This window comes from Astyanax mexicanus, chromosome 11 (assembly GCF_023375975.1).
Source record: "Astyanax mexicanus isolate ESR-SI-001 chromosome 11, AstMex3_surface, whole genome shotgun sequence".
NCBI lineage: Eukaryota > Metazoa > Chordata > Actinopteri > Characiformes > Acestrorhamphidae > Astyanax > Astyanax mexicanus.
This window is the reverse complement of record NC_064418.1, coordinates 17259628-17283047: the sequence shown is the minus strand read 5'-3', so window position 1 is coordinate 17283047 and position 23420 is coordinate 17259628. Positions and strand designations below refer to the sequence as shown.

The 23420-nt window shown below is 36.6% G+C and overlaps 1 protein-coding gene across 1 annotated transcript; it reads left to right on the top strand.

Moving 5' to 3' along the window:
• Nucleotides 1–355: 355 nt before the first annotated feature.
• Nucleotides 356–22648, top strand: ndufa10 (NADH:ubiquinone oxidoreductase subunit A10). Its single transcript, XM_007230030.3, has 10 exons — nt 356–566; nt 910–1078; nt 3307–3522; nt 3999–4085; nt 4570–4691; nt 5754–5833; nt 6261–6315; nt 6445–6530; nt 9331–9439; nt 22401–22648. Exons 1-10 carry the CDS (start codon nt 498–500, stop codon nt 22467–22469), a joined length of 1062 nt encoding a protein of 353 aa, XP_007230092.3. The 5' UTR covers nt 356–497; the 3' UTR covers nt 22470–22648.
• Nucleotides 22649–23420: the final 772 nt, after the last annotated feature.

The window sequence follows — 23420 nt, the reverse complement described above, 5'->3', positions numbered from 1 at the left end:
TATATATATTTTTAAATAAGGGTTTTGTTTTTAATTAATTTTTTTTGTTGATTTAATTTGAATTCGTTTCCACATTTTGTACACAAATTTGTGACAATTACAATAAATAAGTGAAAAAAAAAATTCAAAAAGAAGCATGTATAGAAATATTTTCTACCTCTTTTCTGTTACTTTATTATTTTGTTACATTGTTGGTGTTGTTTTATTATAATTTTATTTTTGTTTCTGGTATTTAATTGTTGATTAGTATTTTGGGTTTTGAGGGTTTGCTGTGGTTATATTGTTCTATTATTGGATTTCATAGCAAATGTTTTATCGTGCAGGCAGGGCTGTGAGCGCGCGGCCGGCGGATGACGCTGTAATCGCGCGACGGTGGGGGCGGTGCTGTAGGGGGGACAGTGAGGCCGCAGGGACCCTGTAGGTTAAACAGAGGATAATATTCATATTTACAGCGTTTAAAGGTGGTTTGAAGGGATTTGAAGGCTGTATTGTGGGAGATGGCGCTGCAGGTGGTGCGGCTGATCGTGCCCGTGGGTTCAACGGCGTTCAGAGCGGCCGGAGGAGCGGTGAGAGAAACCCCGCAGATACACACAGTCTGAGTGAAGGACACTCACCTCATACAAACACAAACATACACACACACACACACACACACACACACATAAACATACACACAGCAGCTGATCGGGAATAGTGCAGTTCTCTCACTCTCACAGTTCTCTCACAGTGTAGATTATCAGAGAAGTAAGACCTATAGGCCATAAAGATGACTGTAGTATATCTTGATTTGGAGTACGAGTCGCTCCTGTGACGTAATTTAAACATATGCTCTACAGTAATATGAATGTATATACATTCAACCAGTTGTTCAGTATCAGTTTATATATTCATAGTTGATTTGTTCTACAGGCTGGAATCCACACATCGACACTCAGGAATCTTGAGTATGGGCCGTTGGCTTATTTACTGGGTGATAGAACGACTCCCAGGCTTCATAAATACAGCAAGATTATCACTGTGGATGGAAACCTGGCATCCGGGAAAGGAGTACTGGCACAGACGTTAGCTGAAAAGCTGGGTAAGTAAAACTATACCGCGCTCTTAAACAGCCAGAGTATACACGGATATGTCATGTGTAATGGGACAGGAACTAGTATTGTGTCCAGTGGAAGCTAAAAAACGTTGCGGGATCTCCTGCGTGGAATGTGGGTGTAATTTCTCGTTTGTCTTTTCCAAGGTTCTTGTTTATAGTTTCCACGCTAGTCTCTACGGCAAACTAACAGCAGCAAAAACTGAAAGAAAGCTGTAGAATTCTATATAGAATTAAAATATGATTACGAGAAAGATACCAACTTCACTCCCCAAATGAGCAGCAAAATCTTAGCTCTGAGCTCCGGAAACACAACCATAAATCGTCTTTCACCAGTATAGACCAAATAACTGCTGCCTAGTTAAAACTTAGAAACTCTCTCTCTCTCTCTCTCTCTCTCTCTCTCTCTCTCTCTCTCTCTCTCTCTCTCTCTCTCTCTCTGTCTCTGCCTCTGCATACTCACACACACACATACATACACCTAAAAAGCCAAAAATCTTTGCCAAAAAGCTGTACCTGTATGTAGTGCAGGGCTGTCCATGTCCGTTTTTATTATTGAGTTGGCCATTTTGGTCAAAATGAGTGAAACCTGTAGAGTTTATTGGGTTCCTGTGGTTTTGTGTTTCTCAGATGCCTGATGTGATGTCTCATGGATAGGTTTAAAATTTCATGTTAATGTTTGCTGCAGTCTATTGGCTATTTTAAGCAACAGTGTTATATACATGTTGCGCTTAAGGCTGCTATCTTGTGGACTGTTACAGTTTTTGTGCATTTTTTTAATGGTTTCTTTTGTTAAGTTTTTTTATTACTCAAAATGTTTTTTTAAAAATTTATTACTAAAATTAATGAAAACTAAATTAAAACTAAGCATTAAAAACAAAACAAATAAAAACTAGCAAACCTGCTCTAAAAATAACTGAATTGAAGGAAAAAGTCCAAATGAAATAAAATTAAACTATAATGAAAAATGTAAAATTATTATAACATTGGTCTGTTCACACAGACCATTCTAGGCAGATGCCACCAGTCATGATTATTTTAAGGTAGTTTTGATCCCCATTACAAGAGGTCAGCCTCCTAAAAAAAAATGGAATATTGTTAATGGATTTGTAACATGCCAATAAAAAGCACAATTTGTAAATGAGCAATTTGTAGAAAATAGGAGTGAGCATGAGAAATGGCTAAACACCAGACAGAATAGTCTGCCCTGCCCACCCCTCCACAGATGTGAAGCTAACTCGGGTTGCCAAACTGAGGACACTGAATCTACACGAATCTACCATGGCAAGCAACATTATAATCCAGCTCGTGCGTTTTATATAACTTTTTTTCAGTTGTTAGTTAGCTAGCATTATGCACTGCTAGCTGAATTAGTCTATGCCAAGTCCTTTATACTGGAAAAATGCCCACTGCTTGGAAAATACACACCATAGAGTTAATACTTTTCAGATCCCAGTAATATACTGCTTAGATTAGCAGATAACATGTAAATCTACTTTACAGATCCCAGTAATATACTGCTTAGTTTAAAAGATGACATATAAGTCTACTTTACAGATCCCAGTGATATACTGCTTAGATTAGCAAATAACATATACATCTACTTTACACATCCCAGTAATATACTGCTTATTTTAAAAGATAACACATAAATGTACTTTACACATCCCAGTAATATACTGCTTAGTTTACCAGATAACATATAAATCTACTTTACACATCCCAGTAATATACTGCTTAGTTTACCAGATAACATATAAATCTACTTTACACATCCCAGTAATATACTGCTTAGTTTAAAAGATAACATATAAATCTACTTTACACATCATAGTAATATACTGCTTAGTTTAGCAGATAACATAAATCTACTTTTCAGATCTCTGTAATATACTGCTTAGGGCTGCAATAAATGACTATTTTAGTAATCTGTTGATTGTTCTATTAGTTGATTAGTCGCGATTATTTTTTGGCATGCCTTTCATTTGTACTTCCGACTGGTGTGGACAGCTAAACAGAAAATTGCTAATTCTGTTTTGTTTCAGCTGCAAATTGCATTGATAATGCTGCTTAAGCTCTATGTGGAGTGGCTTATTATGAGTTTATTTAGAAAAAAAAAAAAATATAATAAGAAGAAGAAGAAATATGGCAGATATTGTGGTTTTATTGTTGTGGTGTTATAGTGATTGTCTCTTTTCTGTACATCTCATGTTTAGGAATGCTGTACATGCCTGAGCCTGATGTTAACTATCTGGACAAAGTGACCAATGAGAAGGTCCCTCTGGACCCAATCTTCAATGGTGACTGCAGTCTGGAGAAGTTCTACACCGATCCCAAAGCAAAAGACGGAAACTCGTACCGCCTGCAGTCCTGGATGTACAGCATGAGGATATTTCAGTACTCGGACGCTCTCGAGCACCTTATCAGCACAGGTACAGTATGAGCTTGGGTTGCACCATAACAATACGATTAAATGTTATAAAGAAAGATTTTTACGCATAAACTCGTTCAAATCAATTCAGTTTAAATTGATGTAATTGAAATGTTGTCACAAAGCAGTTAATATTAGTAAAAATTTACTTTTTTGTGCAATGTATATTGTTATATAGTCTTAAATATTTTTTTTGTTCTGACTTTAAATCAGAAATACATTCCTGTGACTCTGCTGACTTTCTTTATGTGGCGGAAATCAGCACTGGCACTGGAACTGCATTTTCTAATTAAAAAAGTAGCAACATGATGTGTGATTTAATTTGACTTATGTGACATTACACTTACTGCATGCTACTATTGCAGTCATGCTCCTGAAATCATATATTGTGTAGGCCTACTATATTCTAAATATATTTTAGTTCTGGTCTCGTTTTTAACGTTGGATAAATGTGATTTGTATTTTGTATTTTTAAAGGCCAGGGAGTTGTCCTTGAACGGTCTCCATTTAGTGACATGGTGTTCATGGAGGCCATATTCAGTCAAGGCTACATAAGGAAACAGTGTAAGTCCTGCTGATTTTTCTTCCTTCTATAAAACAGTGATGAATACATTGATATGAATACATACATATTTAAAACTCATTTTAGTTTTGGCTTAATTAAGTTCTTTGATAAAGTGAAGATAGGAAAAAAGCCCCACATAAAACGTGTTTTTTTTTTTAAAACCATATGTTAATAATACGTAACTTTAAGATGTTTTCAGATAAATCTGAAATGCACAAATAAGTCACAGTCCAATATGGATCATGTATTTTGACTCACAGTATGCACTAAATTTGACATTTTTTATGTTTGAATATTTAAACCAATATAAAATGTTTCTATTGTATTTGAATACTATCCTATTATTCTTTTACAAATGTAGTAAATTGAAGAGAACAATATAATATGTCCAAATGTAATGAATAATAGTGCAGCATCACCTAAACATTTTTTTTTTATAATTTATCTAAAATACATAATTAATTGTGTCTGTCTGATATGCAGGTGTGGATCACTACAACGAGATTAAGAGCATCAGCATCTGTGAGTTTCTGCCCCCTCACCTGGTCATCTACGTAGACTCTCCTGCTGAGGAGGTTCAGAAGAAACTCAAGGCATCTGACAAAGTGAGTATTATGAACATTGTCATTGGCTTTTCTATAAAGTTTCTTTTTAGTTTGATGTTCAAGTGAAAAAAAAGTGTTGTAAAAGTGAGAAGTGACTTCTTAACTACACTTGATTGTCAGTGTGTGTGTCTGTGTTTGTGCTAGATAAATGCATGGTCATTCTCAGTGTGCGTCTGCAGCAGTCCATAGTGAAGGCGCTTTGATTGTTGTGTTCCCCCAGTGATTATACTCTAACCTCAACTTGCACATTGTTAACACAGCAATTAAGAAATTAATATATGCAATATATACCACAGATAGCAAGCTATGGCTAATATGATAGTGGGTTATGAATAATGAGAATGTGAGTAATCATCTGACACATGTTCAGCGTTAGTGTGAAAGTACAGCTGTGTAGAGTGTTAGAATAAATGTAGAGATCCGGAGCGGGGCAGAAAAATAGTGTCTGATGTAGGGTATAATCAAAGATCTAATTATTCCTTTAAATCAGCAAGTGTGTTGTAAATGTCTGTTGCAGTTGCTAATTAAATGTATCAAAATTTAATACATCAGAATATGTTCAGATTTGAGAATTTGCTTGTTTTCAGTTAGCTAGTCTTTAGTGCAGATAATTATTGCCATTTTAAGAATTAGATTTTTATTTGTATGAAGGTACTGAGACACAGATCTTGCAGTGTCCAGTATACTGATGTGCTTGTGGATTTATACAGCTTCACAATATATTGTTTCATCAATGTCAATGTGCACATGTGAAAAATTCACAAAGTGCAGTATTATTATTATTATTATTATTATTATTATTATTATTATTATTATTATTATTTGTATTTGTATTTGTTTTTTTTTATGCAAAAGGAAATTTAAATCAGTTCTGATTTTCCATGGCATACATATCAGAGGTACATTCTATATCTGCCCATTATCATTTGTATAACTCCAAGCTTGGATACTTAGACTGCATTATTGATATCTGATGAAAGGTGTATGTTCATATGCATTATATAACCTATTACACTAGGTTGATGTTAATAAACTTTTCTTATTTTTTGTCTTTTTTTCCAGCCATATGTCCAGAATGTACCACTCCCCTACCTTAAAAGCATCGAGACTTCATACAAGAAGAACTTCCTTCCCCAAATCAGGTAAACTGCTCTGGTTTCTTTTTACTTTGGATCTACTGAACCATGCTTTGGTTCATCAGCAGCGTGAAGCGTTTTTGTACGCGAAGGAGAGTCAGATTCTGACAGAGCTAGACACTTGGAGAGGCAACTTGCCATACTCATAACCAGGATATGGAGACTCTGCCCACATAGCTGATGATGGCAGGATGTAGTAAAGTTCTTTATTCTGCTCACTAAACAGCAGTTTAAAACCAACATTGACAGGAACATATGTTCATCATACAATGTAACAAAGACTAAAGGTGTTTTCACACACTTTCTGGTGTGAACACATCCTTAGAAGATCACAGTTAGGAAAATGCAGGCTTAGGCTGATTAGTTCAGCTCCATCTGCTACTCACCTGATTTACTTTCACTTTAAATTTAACTCTGTTTAATTTGTTTTCAGTAAGGACTCTGAATTGCTTGTGTATGATACAACACAAGCCCAGGACATTGAGAAGGTAATGAATAAAGAGAACAAATCCTTTCTATATCTGTTACTTAGAAAACATTTCACACAACATTCACCCTCAGTACAGTATTCTTTCAGTGTTCAGTACTAATGTGTGGCACTTCATCTTCTTCCTCAGATCCTGGAGGATATTGATTACCTGAAGTTTGATAAAGGCCCGTGGGTAGACCAGGATGACAATAGCTTCCACCACATGAGGATGCTGTGAGTGTACATTTTATGAATTATTATTATAGATGTAAGCACAGTGGTACTCTTAGATGTGTCCTAAAGTTCTGATTATGAATTTCCGCAGATGACGTGCATAATTGTGTTGTTGTGAGCATTTCGGGGACATATTAATTCAGGTCTTCTACATTTATAAATGGGAACCATCAAGGTCCAAGCAAAGATCTGGGCAAATCCAATCTAAGCAAAACACTTGAACTACTAAAAATTGTACACGTTTCTCTTGTTTACATATCTTTCAAATTCCAGTTTTGGAAAAATAAAATTTACCAAGTTTAGATTGGAGGAAGCCAAGTTCAGTGTTTCCTAGCTACATGGGCCTAGCATCATTACTAAAGTAAGGGTGCTTTCACACCTTCCTTGTTTAGTTCTGTCCTCAGACTGTGGTGTGGACCAAACGGAAAGACACATCCTGTGGTTGTGGAAAAATGAATCTATTAATCTTTTTCATAAAAGTTAAAATGTTGGCATGTGTCAAACAGTGTTTGGAAAGTATAATAAATAGTGAAAGTAAGAGCATTTCCACATGCACAATGCAGTAAAGGGAACTCAAGAGATTGGGATTAAACAGCTTTGTAGTCCAGTAAAAACAGATTTACCCTATTCCAGAGTGATTCGCACTTCAGGAAAAGTAGAAAGATGGCTGAAGGGATGCATCCATCATGTATCTCCATCATGCATCTAAGTGTCTACCATACAAGCATACAAGTTTGTGGGGGCAGTGCTATGATCTGGAGTTGCTGCAGTTGGTCAGGTCTTGGTTCAGCAACAGTATGTGCCCAAAGAAAGAGGTCAGCTGACTACCTGAACATACTGAATATAGACCAGGTTATTCCATCAATGGGTTTCTTCTTCTCCCGAGATGATAATGCCAGGATTCATAGAGTTTAGGTTATCAGAGAGTGTATAAGAATCAGGGAGCATAAGATCATAAGATCAGACATGAACTGTCTACCACAGAGTCCAGACCTTAACCTCATTGAGAATCTTTGGGATGTGCTGGAAAAGACTTAAGTGCCTCAAAATTCCCATCATCAATACAATATCTTGGGGGTGAAAACTAATGCAACTCTGGACAGAAATTATTTTTGGTGACTTGTAGCGAATGCATGCCATAATCAAAGCTTAAAGCAGTCCAACCAAATGTTATTGTCTGACTTTTTTTGGCCATCGTCTGATGCGCACCCTCCTACAAACCAGTGTCACATATAGAGAGTCATAGCCCACATAGGTGGTGAAAGGACAGTCACTAAACTGCAGTGGGAAACCAAAACTTGCTGGTCTAAATGCACAGAATACAATTTAACAAACACATCAACCTTGGTTTGGAGTTTCCAGTGTAAAATTGTGCAATAGCAGCAAACTTCAGATAACCCTCTTGGCTGATTGACAGAATCCTGGGTCAGTGAGAAGTGAATAAGTTTATAAGTGAGTAGTATTGCATTGTCAGCGCTGTGGTAGCTATTTGATACATTGACTACATTTAAGATTTTCTCTTGCTGAGATGGGATATTTTGCTGTGTAAGGGCGCGGTGTAGCTGAAAGCCTGTGGTTCAGACTGTGGTTCAGTCGACCGTGTGCAGTCAGTTTCACAGTAAGTGCAGATGGAAACCAAACGGCAGCAGCATAGATATAAAATCAATCATCTATTTGCTTTCTTTTTGTAGACTGTTTCTCTGCAGGACATGGTGTTCAGTTGCATCAGTAAATCCAGCAGAAATGCAGAAAAAAACAGCACTATAGGCCTGTCAAATGTATAGCAACAGAATATGATGCTAAAGGCTTTTCACGGTGGAATTATGGTTCATTCTGTATATCTGACTGGGTTATATGCTCTGATTATTCATATTAATTATCCATTTCTGAGACATTTCTGTACTTTCTAGGGATGAACAAAATATTTAGTAACTGCATAATTCATGCCAAACAATAATATGTTTATTTTAAGACGAATTTTAATGTTTCTTCTAATGTTAATATAAACAGCAAGTTTACGTTTATTTTTATACTCTACTTGCAGAAATTTAATGAAATGACTATTTGTATTAGTTTCCTACCTTCTTCACAAACTGGCTGTTTTCCAGCTGAAAGATGTGAGAGGTACTACAGGGCCAAGACAGTAACATTACCTAAGCTAACTTAGCCTTAACATCTGTTTTGTTTTATGTTCATGAGTAGCACTGTTTGGGTTATGTATGACTAATATTGCACTTCTTAAATGAATTTTATAAGAAAGATGTGTAAGAAAGAATTGATAAGGTATCCCAATACTTTTTTTGCAATACTGTATGTAAAGATTGGTGTCAGAAGAAATGATTGGCTCATTGTTGTGTTTAAACCCTGGTCGCTAGATAGCTGAATTGTACTCTGTTGTTAGATCCCATTTTTCTGAATGGATTAAAAGTAAACTTAGTTAGTTTAGTTAGTTTTTAGTTTTCATACTTTAAACGTTATTTATATAACCTTGCTTACAGTATCGCAGTATATTCAGAAACATTGAATCGTAACCCTTGTGTTGTGGTACTTATTGTATTCCTAAATTCTACAGCCATACAAAGGAGGAGATATTAAAATGTTAATTCTTCATTTTTAAGTTATATTTTTTAATTCTTTGTTTTTTAAGCAAACTTATGCTTGTTTATGCCTATTAAATGTATTTAAAAAAACTACAAATTTAATACAAACGTGAGAAAATGTATTTAGTATGTTTCATTTTGATGTTTCTGTTTTGGCTAAAATGTTTAATTTCGGTGCATCTGTGTTCTTTCTTCTCTAGGGTTCAGGATAAAGAGAAAGTGGCCAATTTGATGATAGTTCCCATTTACCTCCCAGAGATCACCATTGGTGGACTTGAGATTGACAAAACCTACTACGCATACACATCGGTATGTACACAATAAGTCTGTGTGTCTGTGTGTCTGTCTGTCTGCAGGGTGAAAAGGCGATGGTGGTGGGTCACCTACATTAGCTCTAGACAGTGCTTTACGGGCGGTATGTTAACATGCTCAAGGCTGTTGGAACAACTGGAGCAGAAACAGCAGGTCCCTGAGTCCTTCAAAATCCTTGAAAGTTAATTTGCAGAAAGAAGAAAATAAGTTCTAGAAACTGGAGGAGGATTTATAAAAGCACTTGAACCATGAAGAATATGTTATATCCTAAAATGTAGGTTCATTTCAACAGGTTCATTTCAGTTTAAGTTAGACAAGTCTATATCTAAATATTATTTTTTTGAACTATACATTTCAAAACAATAGCTGAAAGATTATTATCCTTAATAAAAATATGCCTAAGATGCATGAATAATAATCAGTTAGCAATTTAATATAAATATAAATTACACTTAGTTTCCATCTGTAAAAGCTACAGTATCTCCCAAAAGTGAGCATATCCCTCACATTTATGCAAATATAATTTTTTTTTATGAGACAGCGCTATAGAAATTAAAATTGGATAAAATTTAGTTGTCAGTGTACAGCTTGTATGTCCTTATATATTTACTCTTCTTTAAACGTAACTCAAAACACAGCTATTAATGTCTGAATAACTTGCAAAATATGTGAGTACACCTCACAGTGAACAGTGTCCTTATTGTGCCCAATTGTGTTGCTGTCCCTCCCAGGTGTCGTGACTTATTAGGGTTACAAAGGTCTCAGGTGTTAATAGGGAGCAGATCTGTTAAATTTTGTTTTTTGGATTTAATTGTTTCCTAGTGGCCACTGGATATTCAACATGCCACTTCATGGCAAAGAACTTTCTGAGGGTGAGAGGAAAAAGAATTTTGCTCTCCACAAAGATGGCCTAGACTATAAGAAGATTAATAACATCCTAAAACAGATAGTGGTCAAGGTCATACAGCAGTTTTCCAGGATGGGTTCCACTCAGAACAGGCCTGACCAGTGTTGATCAAAGAAGTTGATTCCACATGTTCAACATAATATACAGAGGTTGGCGTCAAAAAATATATATATATGAGTGCTGCCAGCATTGCTGCAGAGCTTGAAGTAGGATGTCAGCCTGCAGTTCTTACACCACACAGCACACACAATTATGACTCCAAACACACCTCCAAGATGACAACTGTCGTACTGACCAAATTAAATGAGTGAAAGAGGATTGCAGTAACAACCTGTCAACTCTGGTGAACTCCATGCCCAAGAGAGTTAGGGCAGTGCTAGATAATACTGGTGGTCACACAAATATTGACATTTTTGAGCACCGTTTGGTCATATTCACTATGAGTTGTACTCACTTTTGTTGCCAGCTATTTAGACATTAATGGCTGTGTGTCTCTAAATAACTGCACTAGTGACAGCAGTCATCTAGTATTACGGGTGTACGATATGGACCACAAAATGCGATAACACTGTTGGGATATCGATGTGAAAAATTGTAAATTAAGATCCTAAATAATTTATGCTTCTCAAGGTATTTTTGGCACTTGTTCACAGTGTTTCTCTACTTTGCTCCGCCTTGTTTTTTTGTTACCTGTAGAATATTTTGGTATTAAAAAGTCTTAATTAAAAGTGTACTGTCTTTTAAAGTGTAATTGTTCTACAATGCTATTATATTATCATTATACTAGTGTAATAAAAGAACAATAATGTTGTTTATCACAAAATCACCAAAACAATATAGATAGGGTTTTTTTATATACAGTTTCACATGTATTGGGGTTTTAAGTTTAGCTCTGTAAAATGAAGAACCTGAGGGAAGGTTTTAGCAGTTTTGTAATTTGTAGTACTGAGTTCGTTTTGTGCTGAGAGCCTCTGTTCTTTCTTTTGATTAGTTCTGTAATGGCCTAGAAATAGTCAAGAAATTGCCTTAATCATATTATTTTGTAATCATTTCTAACAGATGATGTAAACAGAAAGTGATTATTATTTAACTGTGTGTGTTTTCACTAAAAACGTAGACTGCAGGCTACTCTTAGTTCCTAAGCAACATGGCTGATCTGAAACAAGAATAACCTGGCCTCTCTTTATTACACCAACTCACATTTACTGGGGAAAGAAGAAGAAGAAGAAGAAGAAGAAGAATCCTTAACAAATGGCACTTGTTCAATATTTTGTAAATGATTAGGTGCCATCCTTTCTGCCAGCAAATATTCACACCTGACCTTTCAGCTCCAACGCTTAGAGATTAGCTTTCACTGGCTGGAGTAGGAGAGTAAATTACGTTATTGGATGTTTCTGTCTGACATTATATTCAGGGCTGTAGCTTATTGCAGTGCGTGTGGAGGGCAGTGGGAATATGATATACAGGAGCTTGCTTTGGCTTTATCTTTATTTGTGTGCTCCATCCTGGCTCACAGTCCTTCATTTGCTGTAATTAAAATAAATCACATAATGAGTAAAACGGCCACACAATACATTACATTGTATTTAGAGGCCGCTTTTATCCAAAGTGACTAACAAATGATGATGCACATAAGCAAGAGAGGACATAAAAATCCAAGGCAAGAAATAAAACATTTAGCAGGACCTGAAAGAGGCCAAGAGGGTAATATTGGGATAGAGGAAGAAGGGATGAGCAGGAGCAGGGAATGAGGTTAGAAATAGTTAACGGTAGTTTGTTAGAGGTGTTAGGAGAGTAGGTGCTCTTTAAAGAACTCAGTCTTTTTAAGTGTCTTGAAGGTAGCGAGGGACGCTCCTGCTCTGGTAGCAGTAGGTAGCTTGTTCCACCATCAGGGAGGAGAACAGTATGGATTGCTTTGTGTGAAATGTGTTTAAATGATAAACACTGAGCAGTGGTAAATGCAGTGGAAATTGTGGTTTGGTGGATTTATGTTTATTTTTTCTTTCTGAACAAACTGTTCGAAACAGAAGATCACCAATAGTCTGCTGGACGTCAGTTTGCAGTACTCTAGGAGGAGAACAGTGCTCCTGTTCTTCCTCACCCAAATAAGCAGACACTGGTCTTGCTGCTGAGTTGATGTCCTGCTACGTACCTGTCTTGCTCTCTTTGTATAATGGCTTGTGTAGAGAGGATTTGACAAATTTTCATGGGCGCAAACCACATGCTCAACTCATCAATTAATTTTTTCTTATAAATGTGGCATTGTTTAAAAGGGAAATGAACAGGCTTTCCAATGGTATGAGATTTATTGACAAAAGCTTTGTTAAAACAAAAAATATTATTAATCTTCCAAACAAACATTTCCTTAATTTGTTGCTATGTTTACAATCCTAAAGCAGCGGCATACAATTTTGGTAATAACACAAGATGCTTACTCCAGTATTTTTATACCTTTAGACTGTTACTATCTTTGTCAGTACAATTCAGAAAGCTGAGAAATTTGTAAAGCCACCTTTTGCAGCGGTAATGGTTACAAGGCTGCTGAGTAAAGTTTATACCAGCTTTGCTGGCTGTGGAAGATCTGTTGCAGTATGTTCAGTGAGGAAGATCACACTTGTGTATTGTATTGTAGTTTTTGTACTGTGTTTGGCCTTGTGTTTGTGCTCACTGTCTTACTGAGATTTGAACTTTCCCCCCAAGCTTTAGTTATTTTAAATGGATGAAGCTGGTTCTCTTGCAGTATTTTCCACCATCCATTCGTCCTTCAGTTTTAACAAGAGGGCTGGACCCCACTGAGGAAAGTCACCCCAACAGCATGCTGCTGCTAGTCCTTTACAACACATTTGGCACAGTGTTATGTTTTACAGTATTTTACTTTTTGTTTCTTTTTTGGTGACCACAAAACAAAAACTTAGAGCTTCATTAGTTAAAAGTAATAAAAGCTTGAGTTCTCTTAAGTCTCTGCCCGGATCATATTTATACTAGGCTACATACCGTCTGCTATGTTCTTACTGGAGTGTGGTGTGACATGTGCAGGTGTGATGGTTTGTGTTTAAACCAATAGGGTGCAAAGATTTATCTGTATGGATTTTTTTAAACAATGAGAATTGTTCAATGAAAACAAGCTGAAATTAAATAGGAGTAACAAGACTATTTTTAAAATATAAGGAGTAGAAAATACAGATAAAAATAAGGAGTAGATTTAAAAAGTAGGCTGAAAAAATAATTACTCCAGTAATTATAGATATGTGCATAAAATATATTACCTGGACAAAAGGTATTGGGACACCTGCTCATTTGTTGTACTTTTTTTTAAATCCAGGGCTTTTAAAAAGAGTTTATCCTGCTTTTGTTGGAGTAAAGGTCTACTGTCCACGACATTCTCCTAGATTTTGGGAGAAATTTCTTTGAGGATTTGATTGCACTCAGCTACAAGAACATTGGAGAGGTCAGGATGATGGATGGATAACCTTCGCCTCACCTCATACTCAACGTCCCATCCAAAAGTACTGAATGGAGCTCAATCATTCAAAGGACACAGTTCCAGTGCTCTACAGCTCAGTACTAGGGGGCGTTATACCCTTTAGCCCACTTCTGGCATTAAGTATTAAGCCAGTAAGTTCATGCTTGTTCATGTGCTCAAGAGAGTTCAATTCTTTTGGCAGTGACTCTTTAGACAACAGGCTGGACTAGTTGTGTGTGGAATGGTTGCAAGGGATGTCAGCAAACATTTATACGTATGGCCTCAGCTTTCTGGACAGGAAGTAAGCCCAGTTGTAGAATGTATGTTCCTGTCAATGGAAAATCTCCATTCAAAATGCTCTGTAGTGCAATACTAGGCTTAATCCCTGTCTGAGAAGCAGCCCCAGAGTGTATCTTACTGATACTGAGTCACTTAATCCTGTCAGGGTCACTTTTAGTGCTTTCCAAAGTGGGTAAAATAGTATGCTTTTCCAGTAAGTCCAGATTCCCCCTCTTGAATGGATTTAGGTTCTTTTAGAATATGTTCAAGTAGCCTTGCCCTTAACTGGTGATGCATCGAGGTCAGAGAGACATTAAGCAGCACATCAGGTGGAAGGCCTCCTCGCTTGGCAACCCTTAAATAATGAATCTGTGGTTGAACAGCCTAATAAAAACTTAAAAAATTGTTTTAATGGTTAACTGAGGAGCGATGCAGAGTCACAGATCTACAAATGCAGAAATATAAATGCCCTGCTGCATAGGGCACTCATGCAAGCTATGCCGTAAGCAGTGCATTAACTCAACACAGAAGTATAAACCAGCATTAATGCATGGTAAATACTTATGGGCTGTGGCCAGCAACAGCTTACCGTATTTTTGAACTTTCGGACTATAAGGCGCACTATCAATGAAAGTCTATTTTCATACATAAGATGCACTGGATTATACGGTTCATTAAGTGACACTAGTAAGAATGTAATGTGTCTTGCTAAAAAAAAAAACTTTTTCTTTCAAAATCAAACGAGCTGTGAATATTAATCTACACAGAGTTATCTCATGAAAACTGTTCATTTGGGTTGAGTATATCACTTCTGTTTATTTACAGTGAGCTTAGAATTTCAATATTTTGTCCAAGGGTGAGAACTCGCCAGGGTTAGCAAGCACTTTGCCAGCCGCGGCAGTAAATGCCCCCCAATAGTGGTAGACTGAGGAACCCTGGGTGTCCTGGTAACCCAGGGTAATTTGTCCCATGTTGCTTGTTTTAACCTGGTAAATGCGCAGGCTACAGTCTTATATACTCCTATCTGAAGGGTGAGTGACTTATAGTGCTGTACTTCAGCAGAGTGGCTTTTTGCAACCTGATTGATAGAATTCATGTTTTGACATAGTCCATAGACCTATTCAACTTATATAAAAAGAGGTATGATATGTGTCCTCTCATTTTTTCCCGCCTGTTTGCTCAGTGCAGCTGTTTCTTTAGTAAATGGCTGGCAGGCATGGGATGGATGAAGAGAGCCTGCATTGTGAGGGCAGCTCGCCAGCAGACTCTTCCTGAGTGACTCCAGCAGCTTAGAAGCCGCTTTTCCTCGTCTCCAGTTTAAGAGTCTTTGTCTGGGCATCTCCCATAGAGAATGTGTCTTAGCGTAAGGCCGGCCATAATCTCGGCTTTACCGCCTGCAGCCGGGAAGCAGTCAGTCTTGACTTAAAGGCCATGGTGAACTGGCCTGCGTTCCAGTTACACCTGTGGGAAAAGAGTTCATCTGCTTTCATTAGGGAACTGCTGAAGCTTCATGCTCTCTCCGGGACTTCAGGACACCCCAATCTGTCTTCACCCTCTGCTGGGTTATTTCTCATGCTAAAGCAGATGGAAGGAGAGTTCAGCTAGTGTCTGTTTTGGTTCATTACCATCTAAGGGTGCACACTTTAAATTTGCATTCCAGTTTTTCCTCCAAACAAACCATCTTCAGTCAGAATAATATTTGGATTTTGGTAGGTGTCTTATCCGCCTCTTATGTAGTTGTAACTTGTTGTTAAGGTGTTTGTATTTTAAATTAAATACTAGTGTCACCCCAGTGAAGAGCATAATATTTATTTACTAGTTAAGCCACTTTTGCTTATAGAAAGTTATTAAAAATGCTAATTTCTCTTTTAACCCACTGACTAAGCTTCAGGTTCATGAAGAAATTAAAATCAGACTCCTATATGTTCCAATTGTTTGTAGCGGCTCAGTGGTTTAATACCTGGTGCTAATTGAGATGTTGAAATATTTTTTAATTGGGCGCCAGTTATTAAATTAATTTAATTAGATTAATCAATTAATTAATTAATTAATTAATCAAATTAATTAATAACACAAGACATCTCAGGGTGTGGTTTCTACAGGTAACAGAAATTTTCATAACCAAGTTATCCAGAAAAACACACTGAAATGACAGGTTTTGTAAAATAAAAGTATTTATTAAATCACACAGATATGAGTAAATAATTCATTAAAAAGTCATAATGTAGCCATTAGATATCAAATCATAGTGTAGAATAATAAATGAGAAATAAAAGAACAAACATGTTATAATACTGGTATGAAAGGAATAAAGATTAATAGAACTATTAAGTGAATATTTCTAAATAAGGGTCTAAATGTAATGAGGTCAAACTAATCAAATGAGAACACTAAAATAAGTAGATAAGTAAGATATTTTACGGCCTACAAAGATCATCCCTTTCGCCAAATAACTAAAAATTAATCTATACTAAGAAGAGAGTTAAGAACAATAACCAAACTAGACTTGACCAACCAAAACACCAATTACCAGAGAAATACCCAAACTGCCTTACTCTGAGACGTCTACAAAGGGGGGTCCCCATCGGTTCGGTCCGCTGTTTAAACCTCTTGTTCGGCTGACATCCTGCACCCCTAGAAGGTCCGGTGTGGACCCATCCGCAGGGTAAAGATGGTGCTCTGTGGGCCAGCGGCGCACCTGGACGACACCCGCTTCTAGTCTCTGCACAGGGAAGGCCTTCCCTGGAGCTGGATCGGCTGGCGTACTCTCTCGGTGATCCGTCGGTTGGTCTAGTTGGTTTACTGAACTATATTAACTATCTTGGCAAGCAGGAGAACTCCGTAGATCATAAAATAGCCTAGTTATTTAACCTAGGATAGCTAATATTAATATACTTGAAGATTAAATGCACTAGTCTAAGAAAACTAACTTAAGATGACTACACTAACAGTCTATCCTTTTTCCATCTCAACTACATCTTCTTCTCCTCTCCTCAACTCCAAACTGAACTGAACTGCAAACTCCTCCAACTCTAAACTGGCAACTGAGTTTAACTATTAGACTCTGTGGCCTGTTTGGCCTTCGAGCTATGATTGGCCCTGTGGCCCAAGTGTCTGTGTTTTGATTGGTCTAGGAGCAATTTCAAACTTTGGTGGGGATTCACAAAGGGCCATAAACCCCCCCTCGCTCACATGGTCAGCATGCTTCAGAATTTTTCTAATAGATCAAACCAAAAGAAAACTCAATTAAACAGTGGATCAAAATACATTTTTCAGCATATCAGTTTGTGATGATAAATTCAGGAAACACAATCTTACAATTGAATCACAATAAATGTAATATATATATATTGCCCACAAACAGTTTTGTAATACTCAAGATAATCTTAGAAATACAATGATGGATGGTACTCTGTCAGAAAGAGATCAAGAGTCATGTTATTATTTAAACCCAATTAAATCACTTAAAAGATAATACATGGTTAAACCACTGATAACCAAATAAAGCTAAATTATCAAATGCTAGTTAAACCTTGTTGATTCAGACTTGAATGTGTAGGAGAATTTAATCAGGACACATCCAAGCACATATACCATTATCTAGTAAACATTCTATAAAACACCTTTTTTATATAGTCAATATATATGTATTTTAAGCAAAATCTTCTCAGTGAGAAATTCCTCTTCTCTGCTGAGTGTTTAGATAAGCGGCTGTCGTCGGAATTTACGACCGTGGGGGAAGTTGGTGAAGTTGGTGTTGGGAATGTAATTTCCAAGCTAAGAGCATTCATTTTAACTTCATGAATCTTATTTCTAAGTGGTTGCAGAAAGCACAAACCCCTAAATTGGTATAATATATTTGGTGAATTTACAATTTCCAAGGCATTCATTAAGTTTTGAACCCTCTCTCAAGTCCCGTAGTCCCGTCCTTGTCCTGGTGATTGTGCTGTTGGCAAAACCACAATTGTGCACAGTTCCAGATGTTTAAACATTAACGGTCCTAAATCCAGATTTACGACTGACAGCGTCTGAAGGAATGTCAAAAAAGAATTTAAAAATGTTTACCCTGACTTGCATTTAGGGTTCTCGAGCGAGGCTGAGTGAAGAAATAGTCAGTAAATGTCATTTTGAAATTTAAGGTTGTTTGAAAAAAAAAGATTACTCCAAGGTTTTTTTAGAGTGTTCTGGGTTCGAAGTTTCCTTATAGGCCGTAAAGTGGGGGTAGTGTGTGTTTGTGTCCAAGCAATGAAGAAATCCTCTGGTTAATCCACTACATGTTCATTTCTAACTAGGCCTGGACAATAATTCGATATCGGTATTTATCGCGATAAGAAATGTTTCAATAACGGTGATATCAGTTTTGTGGTATATCGATATGTATTAGAATCACGGACAGGCGTTTTTTAATGGCGTCACATTCACATTCACATTCAGCCCCCGTAGCTGGGCTACGTCAGTGCGTGATGACGTAACCACACAGGCACGTAGCCAAATAGGCTAGGCTAGGCAAGGCTAGGTTAAAATGGCTAGGCTCGGGTCCGCTTCGCTACGCAGCACATATGTCTCGCGCTGGAGCCAAACGGAGCCGGGACGAGCGGATCCAAGGCTAAGGTAGACTCGGTTCGGTCGGCCCCGGATCCTCGAGGCCGGCCGCGGGTCCGCTCGCGGGTCCTCAAGGCCGGCCGGGGGAACGCTCGCGGGTCCGCTCGCTCGGCCGCGGGTCCTCGAGGCCGGCCCAGTGTTGCCAACTCCTCAGTAAGGAAAGTAGCTATTGGCTTTCCTAAAAGTCGCTGGAAATCACTAAATGACGTCATCGCCTAATTTGCATAATACATGTTTTTGAAGCTGTAAAGGATTAGGGTTGTGGGAGAGAAAAAAGTGAGTAAAAACACCATAAATGTGTTAGAAATGTTACAAATGAACAACTTCTGTTGCTTTTTAAATAGGAGGTCACTTTTTTACAGTAACTTCATTTTTACGTGAATTACATAAATACGTTTTTTGCCATGTTCTTAAATGTTATTATAAGAGCAGCAGTTAGCCAGAACTGTTAGTCTACGTTTTTTGTTTTATTTTATTTTTATTTTTTAAGTTTTCTTAAGTTTTCTTTATTTTTTTAACACTGTGGAGGAGGTGAGTGACAGGCTATGTGGTGAATGAGGTGAGTGAATGACTGATACTGTGTGAGTTAAATTAAGGGATTTCTGTTCGTTTCACACTGAAGACACATTAATATTTATACGTCAGTCAGCTGTGGCTGTGGGCATGCGCGATTCATTTGCATTGTGTTGGTGGAGCGGTGTGTGTGTGCTCTGACAGTCAGACTGCACTGTGAGTGATGTGGGCGGGGCTGATGGCAGCGCCCGCTGCAGCGCGGAGGACAGGAAATGAAGAGCGCGTGTTCATCTCAGAGTCGCCAAAAGTCTCCAATAAACTGTTAAATTTGTTCACAAAGAATAAAAAGCTCTGCCTCTGTTGTAATTTAAAGTTATTTTTATTGGTAATAGTTATATAGGCTTATGTTTGACAGGGATGTCATGTTATTATTTTGCAATATGCAAATAATATTGAGCATTCATTTATTTTGACTACTTTTATTTCTAAAGTATTACAGTTTTTGTGAAAGGAGGTTTCAATGTCTTAAATTAAATTTTCAGACAGTAGTAGGTACAGATTTCCAATAGATAGATAGATAGATAGATAGATAGATAGATAGATAGATAGATAGATAGATAGATAGATAGATAGATAGATAGATAGATAGATAGATAGATAGATAGATAGATAGATAGATAGATAGATAGATAGATAGATAGATAGATAGATAGATAGATAGATAGATAGATTTTGGCCATATCGTCCAGCACTATTTCTAACTAAAGATATGATTAATATATTATGATATATAATAACTGTATGAATGTTTTAGGTTTTAAAGGCTTTTAATAAATGTGATTTGTTTTTATATATAGGTTTTCACAATTACCAGCATTAATGATATCAGATATTAAATAAACGTTTATTAACGAAAAAAGATTTTTCAAAAAAGTTACTATTTACAATCAGTGTATTTACATTATTTGAGCTAATATTTTTTTTTTGCCATGAATGTGTGTGTTTGTGGTTCATAAAAACAAACTTTTTCCATTTGGAATTAACTATACAAGTGGACTAAACATGCTTAAAGAAGTATTTATTGCTGTTGATAATTCAGTAACATTACAGTCATTATTTAAATGAAAGTATGACATAAGACAGAATACAATACTCATCACAACTTTAAGGACATTAGCAGCTGCGTGTTCCACTGTGGATCGAGGAATATTAAATATTAAATACCTGTACTTCAACTTCAGAAATGGAACGTCCTATCTGCATCTACTCTTCACATTCTGGCCAGTGTTCAACCTGGTGAGACACCTCACAATTTGTACAGGTGTTAACATTCTCAAGCTGTCCTCTGATGTACCACTCCCCCAACCCCCCCCCCCCATTTTTTTTTCCCCAATTTATAACACCATTTATTCAACCCATTTATTAGGACTCCCTCTTTCACTAGTGATGTCACAACACCAGGAGGATAAAGACTAGCACATGCCTCTTCCGACACATTTGACGTCAGACACGCCTCTTTTCGAACTGCTGCCGATGCAGCATTGCCAAGTAGCATCACAGTGTGCTCACAGGAAAGCACTTTAACTTAGTTCTGATACATCAGCTCACAGATGTCTTGTGCTGAGTGATATTACTATAGGCGTGTTGTGGGGACAGAGCAAGGCCACTTGGGCTCTCTCAGGGCTCCGGCAGCTGAGGGCAAGCTACAAGAACGGTATTCAAATGATCTCCTGATCATATTGGCAGCGCTTTAGACTGCTGGACCATTTGGAGCTCATCTACCACTTTATGCCCTTTTCATGATTATGGACACGGTGGTCCATAAGCTATCATAGTATCACTTTCACTACTGATTTGAAAATAAAAACATTTCTTTATATCGTTTAAAATGAGTCTAAAATTAGTCAGTTAAAGAATTTAGCCCTATCAATTTATGTTGTCACAATACCAAAATTATGACTTTCGATATGATACCTGCCTAAATATCTTGCTACCAATATTGGAACAATACCACAGCAAAAATCTTAAAACATCAGATTTTAATGGAGCAATAGAACTAAATCATGAAACTAAATAATTTTTGTTTTTTAGTAATAATAAAAGAGAAGTAACAAAAGCTTAAAATTTAGATTTTTTGTTTTTATTTTTATTTTAGGTTTTTGCAATTTCTTTGATAGCTATTATTATTATTATTATTATTGTCCAAAATCTACTTGTGAAGTCTTATTTTTAATGTAATTATTATTTTCAGTTTGGAAGTTGATGTAAAGGTAGTGCTGTCAGTGAGAACATGTAGTGATGTCCGCAACCGCTCTCCCTCTGCCCCCTGTGGCACTCCTTGGAAGCACAGCTCTTATTTTAAAACCAACTCATTCTTACAGTACCATTACTAAATAAATAGGATATTGAACCAATTTTAATAATAAAAGAATTGAGCTACTATTCTAGTATCTTTATACTGTGCAACAGTACTTCCAATGAATAATCATATATATATAGATATACTTGGGCAAGAACCTGGCAATATGATGTAAATATGATGTGATGTATTTTTTTTTATTTAAAAGTCACACTAGCATTTAACATGTTTATAAAATCTGAATAAAAGAAAAGTTACTTTTAATGCAGTCATTACAGTGGGAACCAAGGACAGAGTACAGCACAGCTATCTAATGGGAGGGGTTCAAACACAACACTAAATGAACTACTGTCTGTCTGTCTTTCTTTATTTTACTTTGCATGTAAACTTATAATGAAAACACAGTATTGCAAAACAAAATACTGCAGTACTTTTGACATATATATATATATATATATTTTCTTTTTTTCTTACACCTCTAATGTTCACCATTTCTTCTTTTGGGTAGAAATCATATTTTTATTACAAACCATGGCAACCTTTTATATGCAATAACTAACTAGAATGTGCTTCATTTTCACACACTTTTCATTCTTGAAGGCACTTGAAATCAAATAACTTGCAGTATCAAAAGATCTCAGTTTTACTAGCAGACAAATGGTTGATAAATGCTTACTTGTTATAAAGTTTCTGAATGAGTGAACTGTCAAGATGTAAATAAATTCGAATTTATGAATTTGGTGGGATCTAATACACCAGTCAGAAAGGTGCTGTGATTATTCTCTTAATGCTGTTAATAATAATTACCATTATTTGTTTCATTTTTTCTCTTTAGCTTCCAGGGAAGAAGTATGGAAAGGGTTACAATGAAGACGTAGGAGATAAATACATCTGGCTGAAGTGAGCAGCTGACTGCTCGAACATGTCCGAATGGGAGGAGAAGCTTATGTTATTCCTTCTTTACCCTCCAATGTACTTGTCTGTCCACGTCCCGTGGGAGGTGAGATGAGTAAAACCTGATTATGTATTCTGCAGTTCTGCAGCTGAACTTCTGTAAATTGTTATTAAAAATAAACTATGTTTGAAAAGTGGTGTTTGAGTGGTTTCATTAAATTATTAGTTCTACATAGTTTACACTTTACCATAACATTCAAATGAACGCTAGTTACAGTTAAAAGCAGGAGTCACTAACCCTGATCCTGTGGAGCTGCTGTCCTGCAGACAGCATCCCAAATCTAACTCCTTATTCATCTGATCCAGCTCTCTTCGAGGCAGTAATTAGGTAGATCATACAGGATTGATTAGTGGGTGAAGCTAAAGTCTAAAGCTGAATGTAGCTTTCATTCAATGTGTTTTCTTTCTTTTTATGATTTTTTTTTACATTGTAAATTTAATATTGAAGTCTATATTAAAGCTATACAGGAACATTCTATTATTTACAATTATTCTGTAAACAAAAAGTGTTAAACCATAATTATTTTTAAACTTATTCTAAGTAGCACATTTATCTTTGAGGACAGTTCTGCACACTCTTGGTATTTTAATCTCAGTGTCTTCATGAGGGAGAGTCACATGGAATAGTTTTCTCAGTGTCTTGAATAGATTCTGGAGGTGCTGACCAATATGTGAATTGTCATTCAATTAATTTGTCAGAAGTTTGTGGGTACGGACATCTGTTGTGTGTTTTCTTCTGTAGCTTTTCTTTGTTTATATCAATTGTCAAGGAATTTAATCACTTTTGACAGAAATTAAGAAATAAGATAAGTTTTTAGCCACAATGTCCGACCCTAATAGAATTTAAATCTGTATTAGCAGTATTAGATACTTGAAAAGCTGGCATCGTTAACAGAAGGGA

Coding starts and splice junctions, on each gene's coding strand:
- ndufa10 (XM_007230030.3), top strand. CDS start 498: ATGGCGCTGCAGGTGGTGCGGCTGATCGTGCCCGTGGGTTCAACGGCG. Junction 1,079..3,306: donor GACGTTAGCTGAAAAGCTGG/GTAAGTAAAACT, acceptor TCTCATGTTTAG/GAATGCTGTACATGCCTGAG. Junction 9,440..22,400: donor CCTACTACGCATACACATCG/GTATGTACACAA, acceptor TTTTCTCTTTAG/CTTCCAGGGAAGAAGTATGG.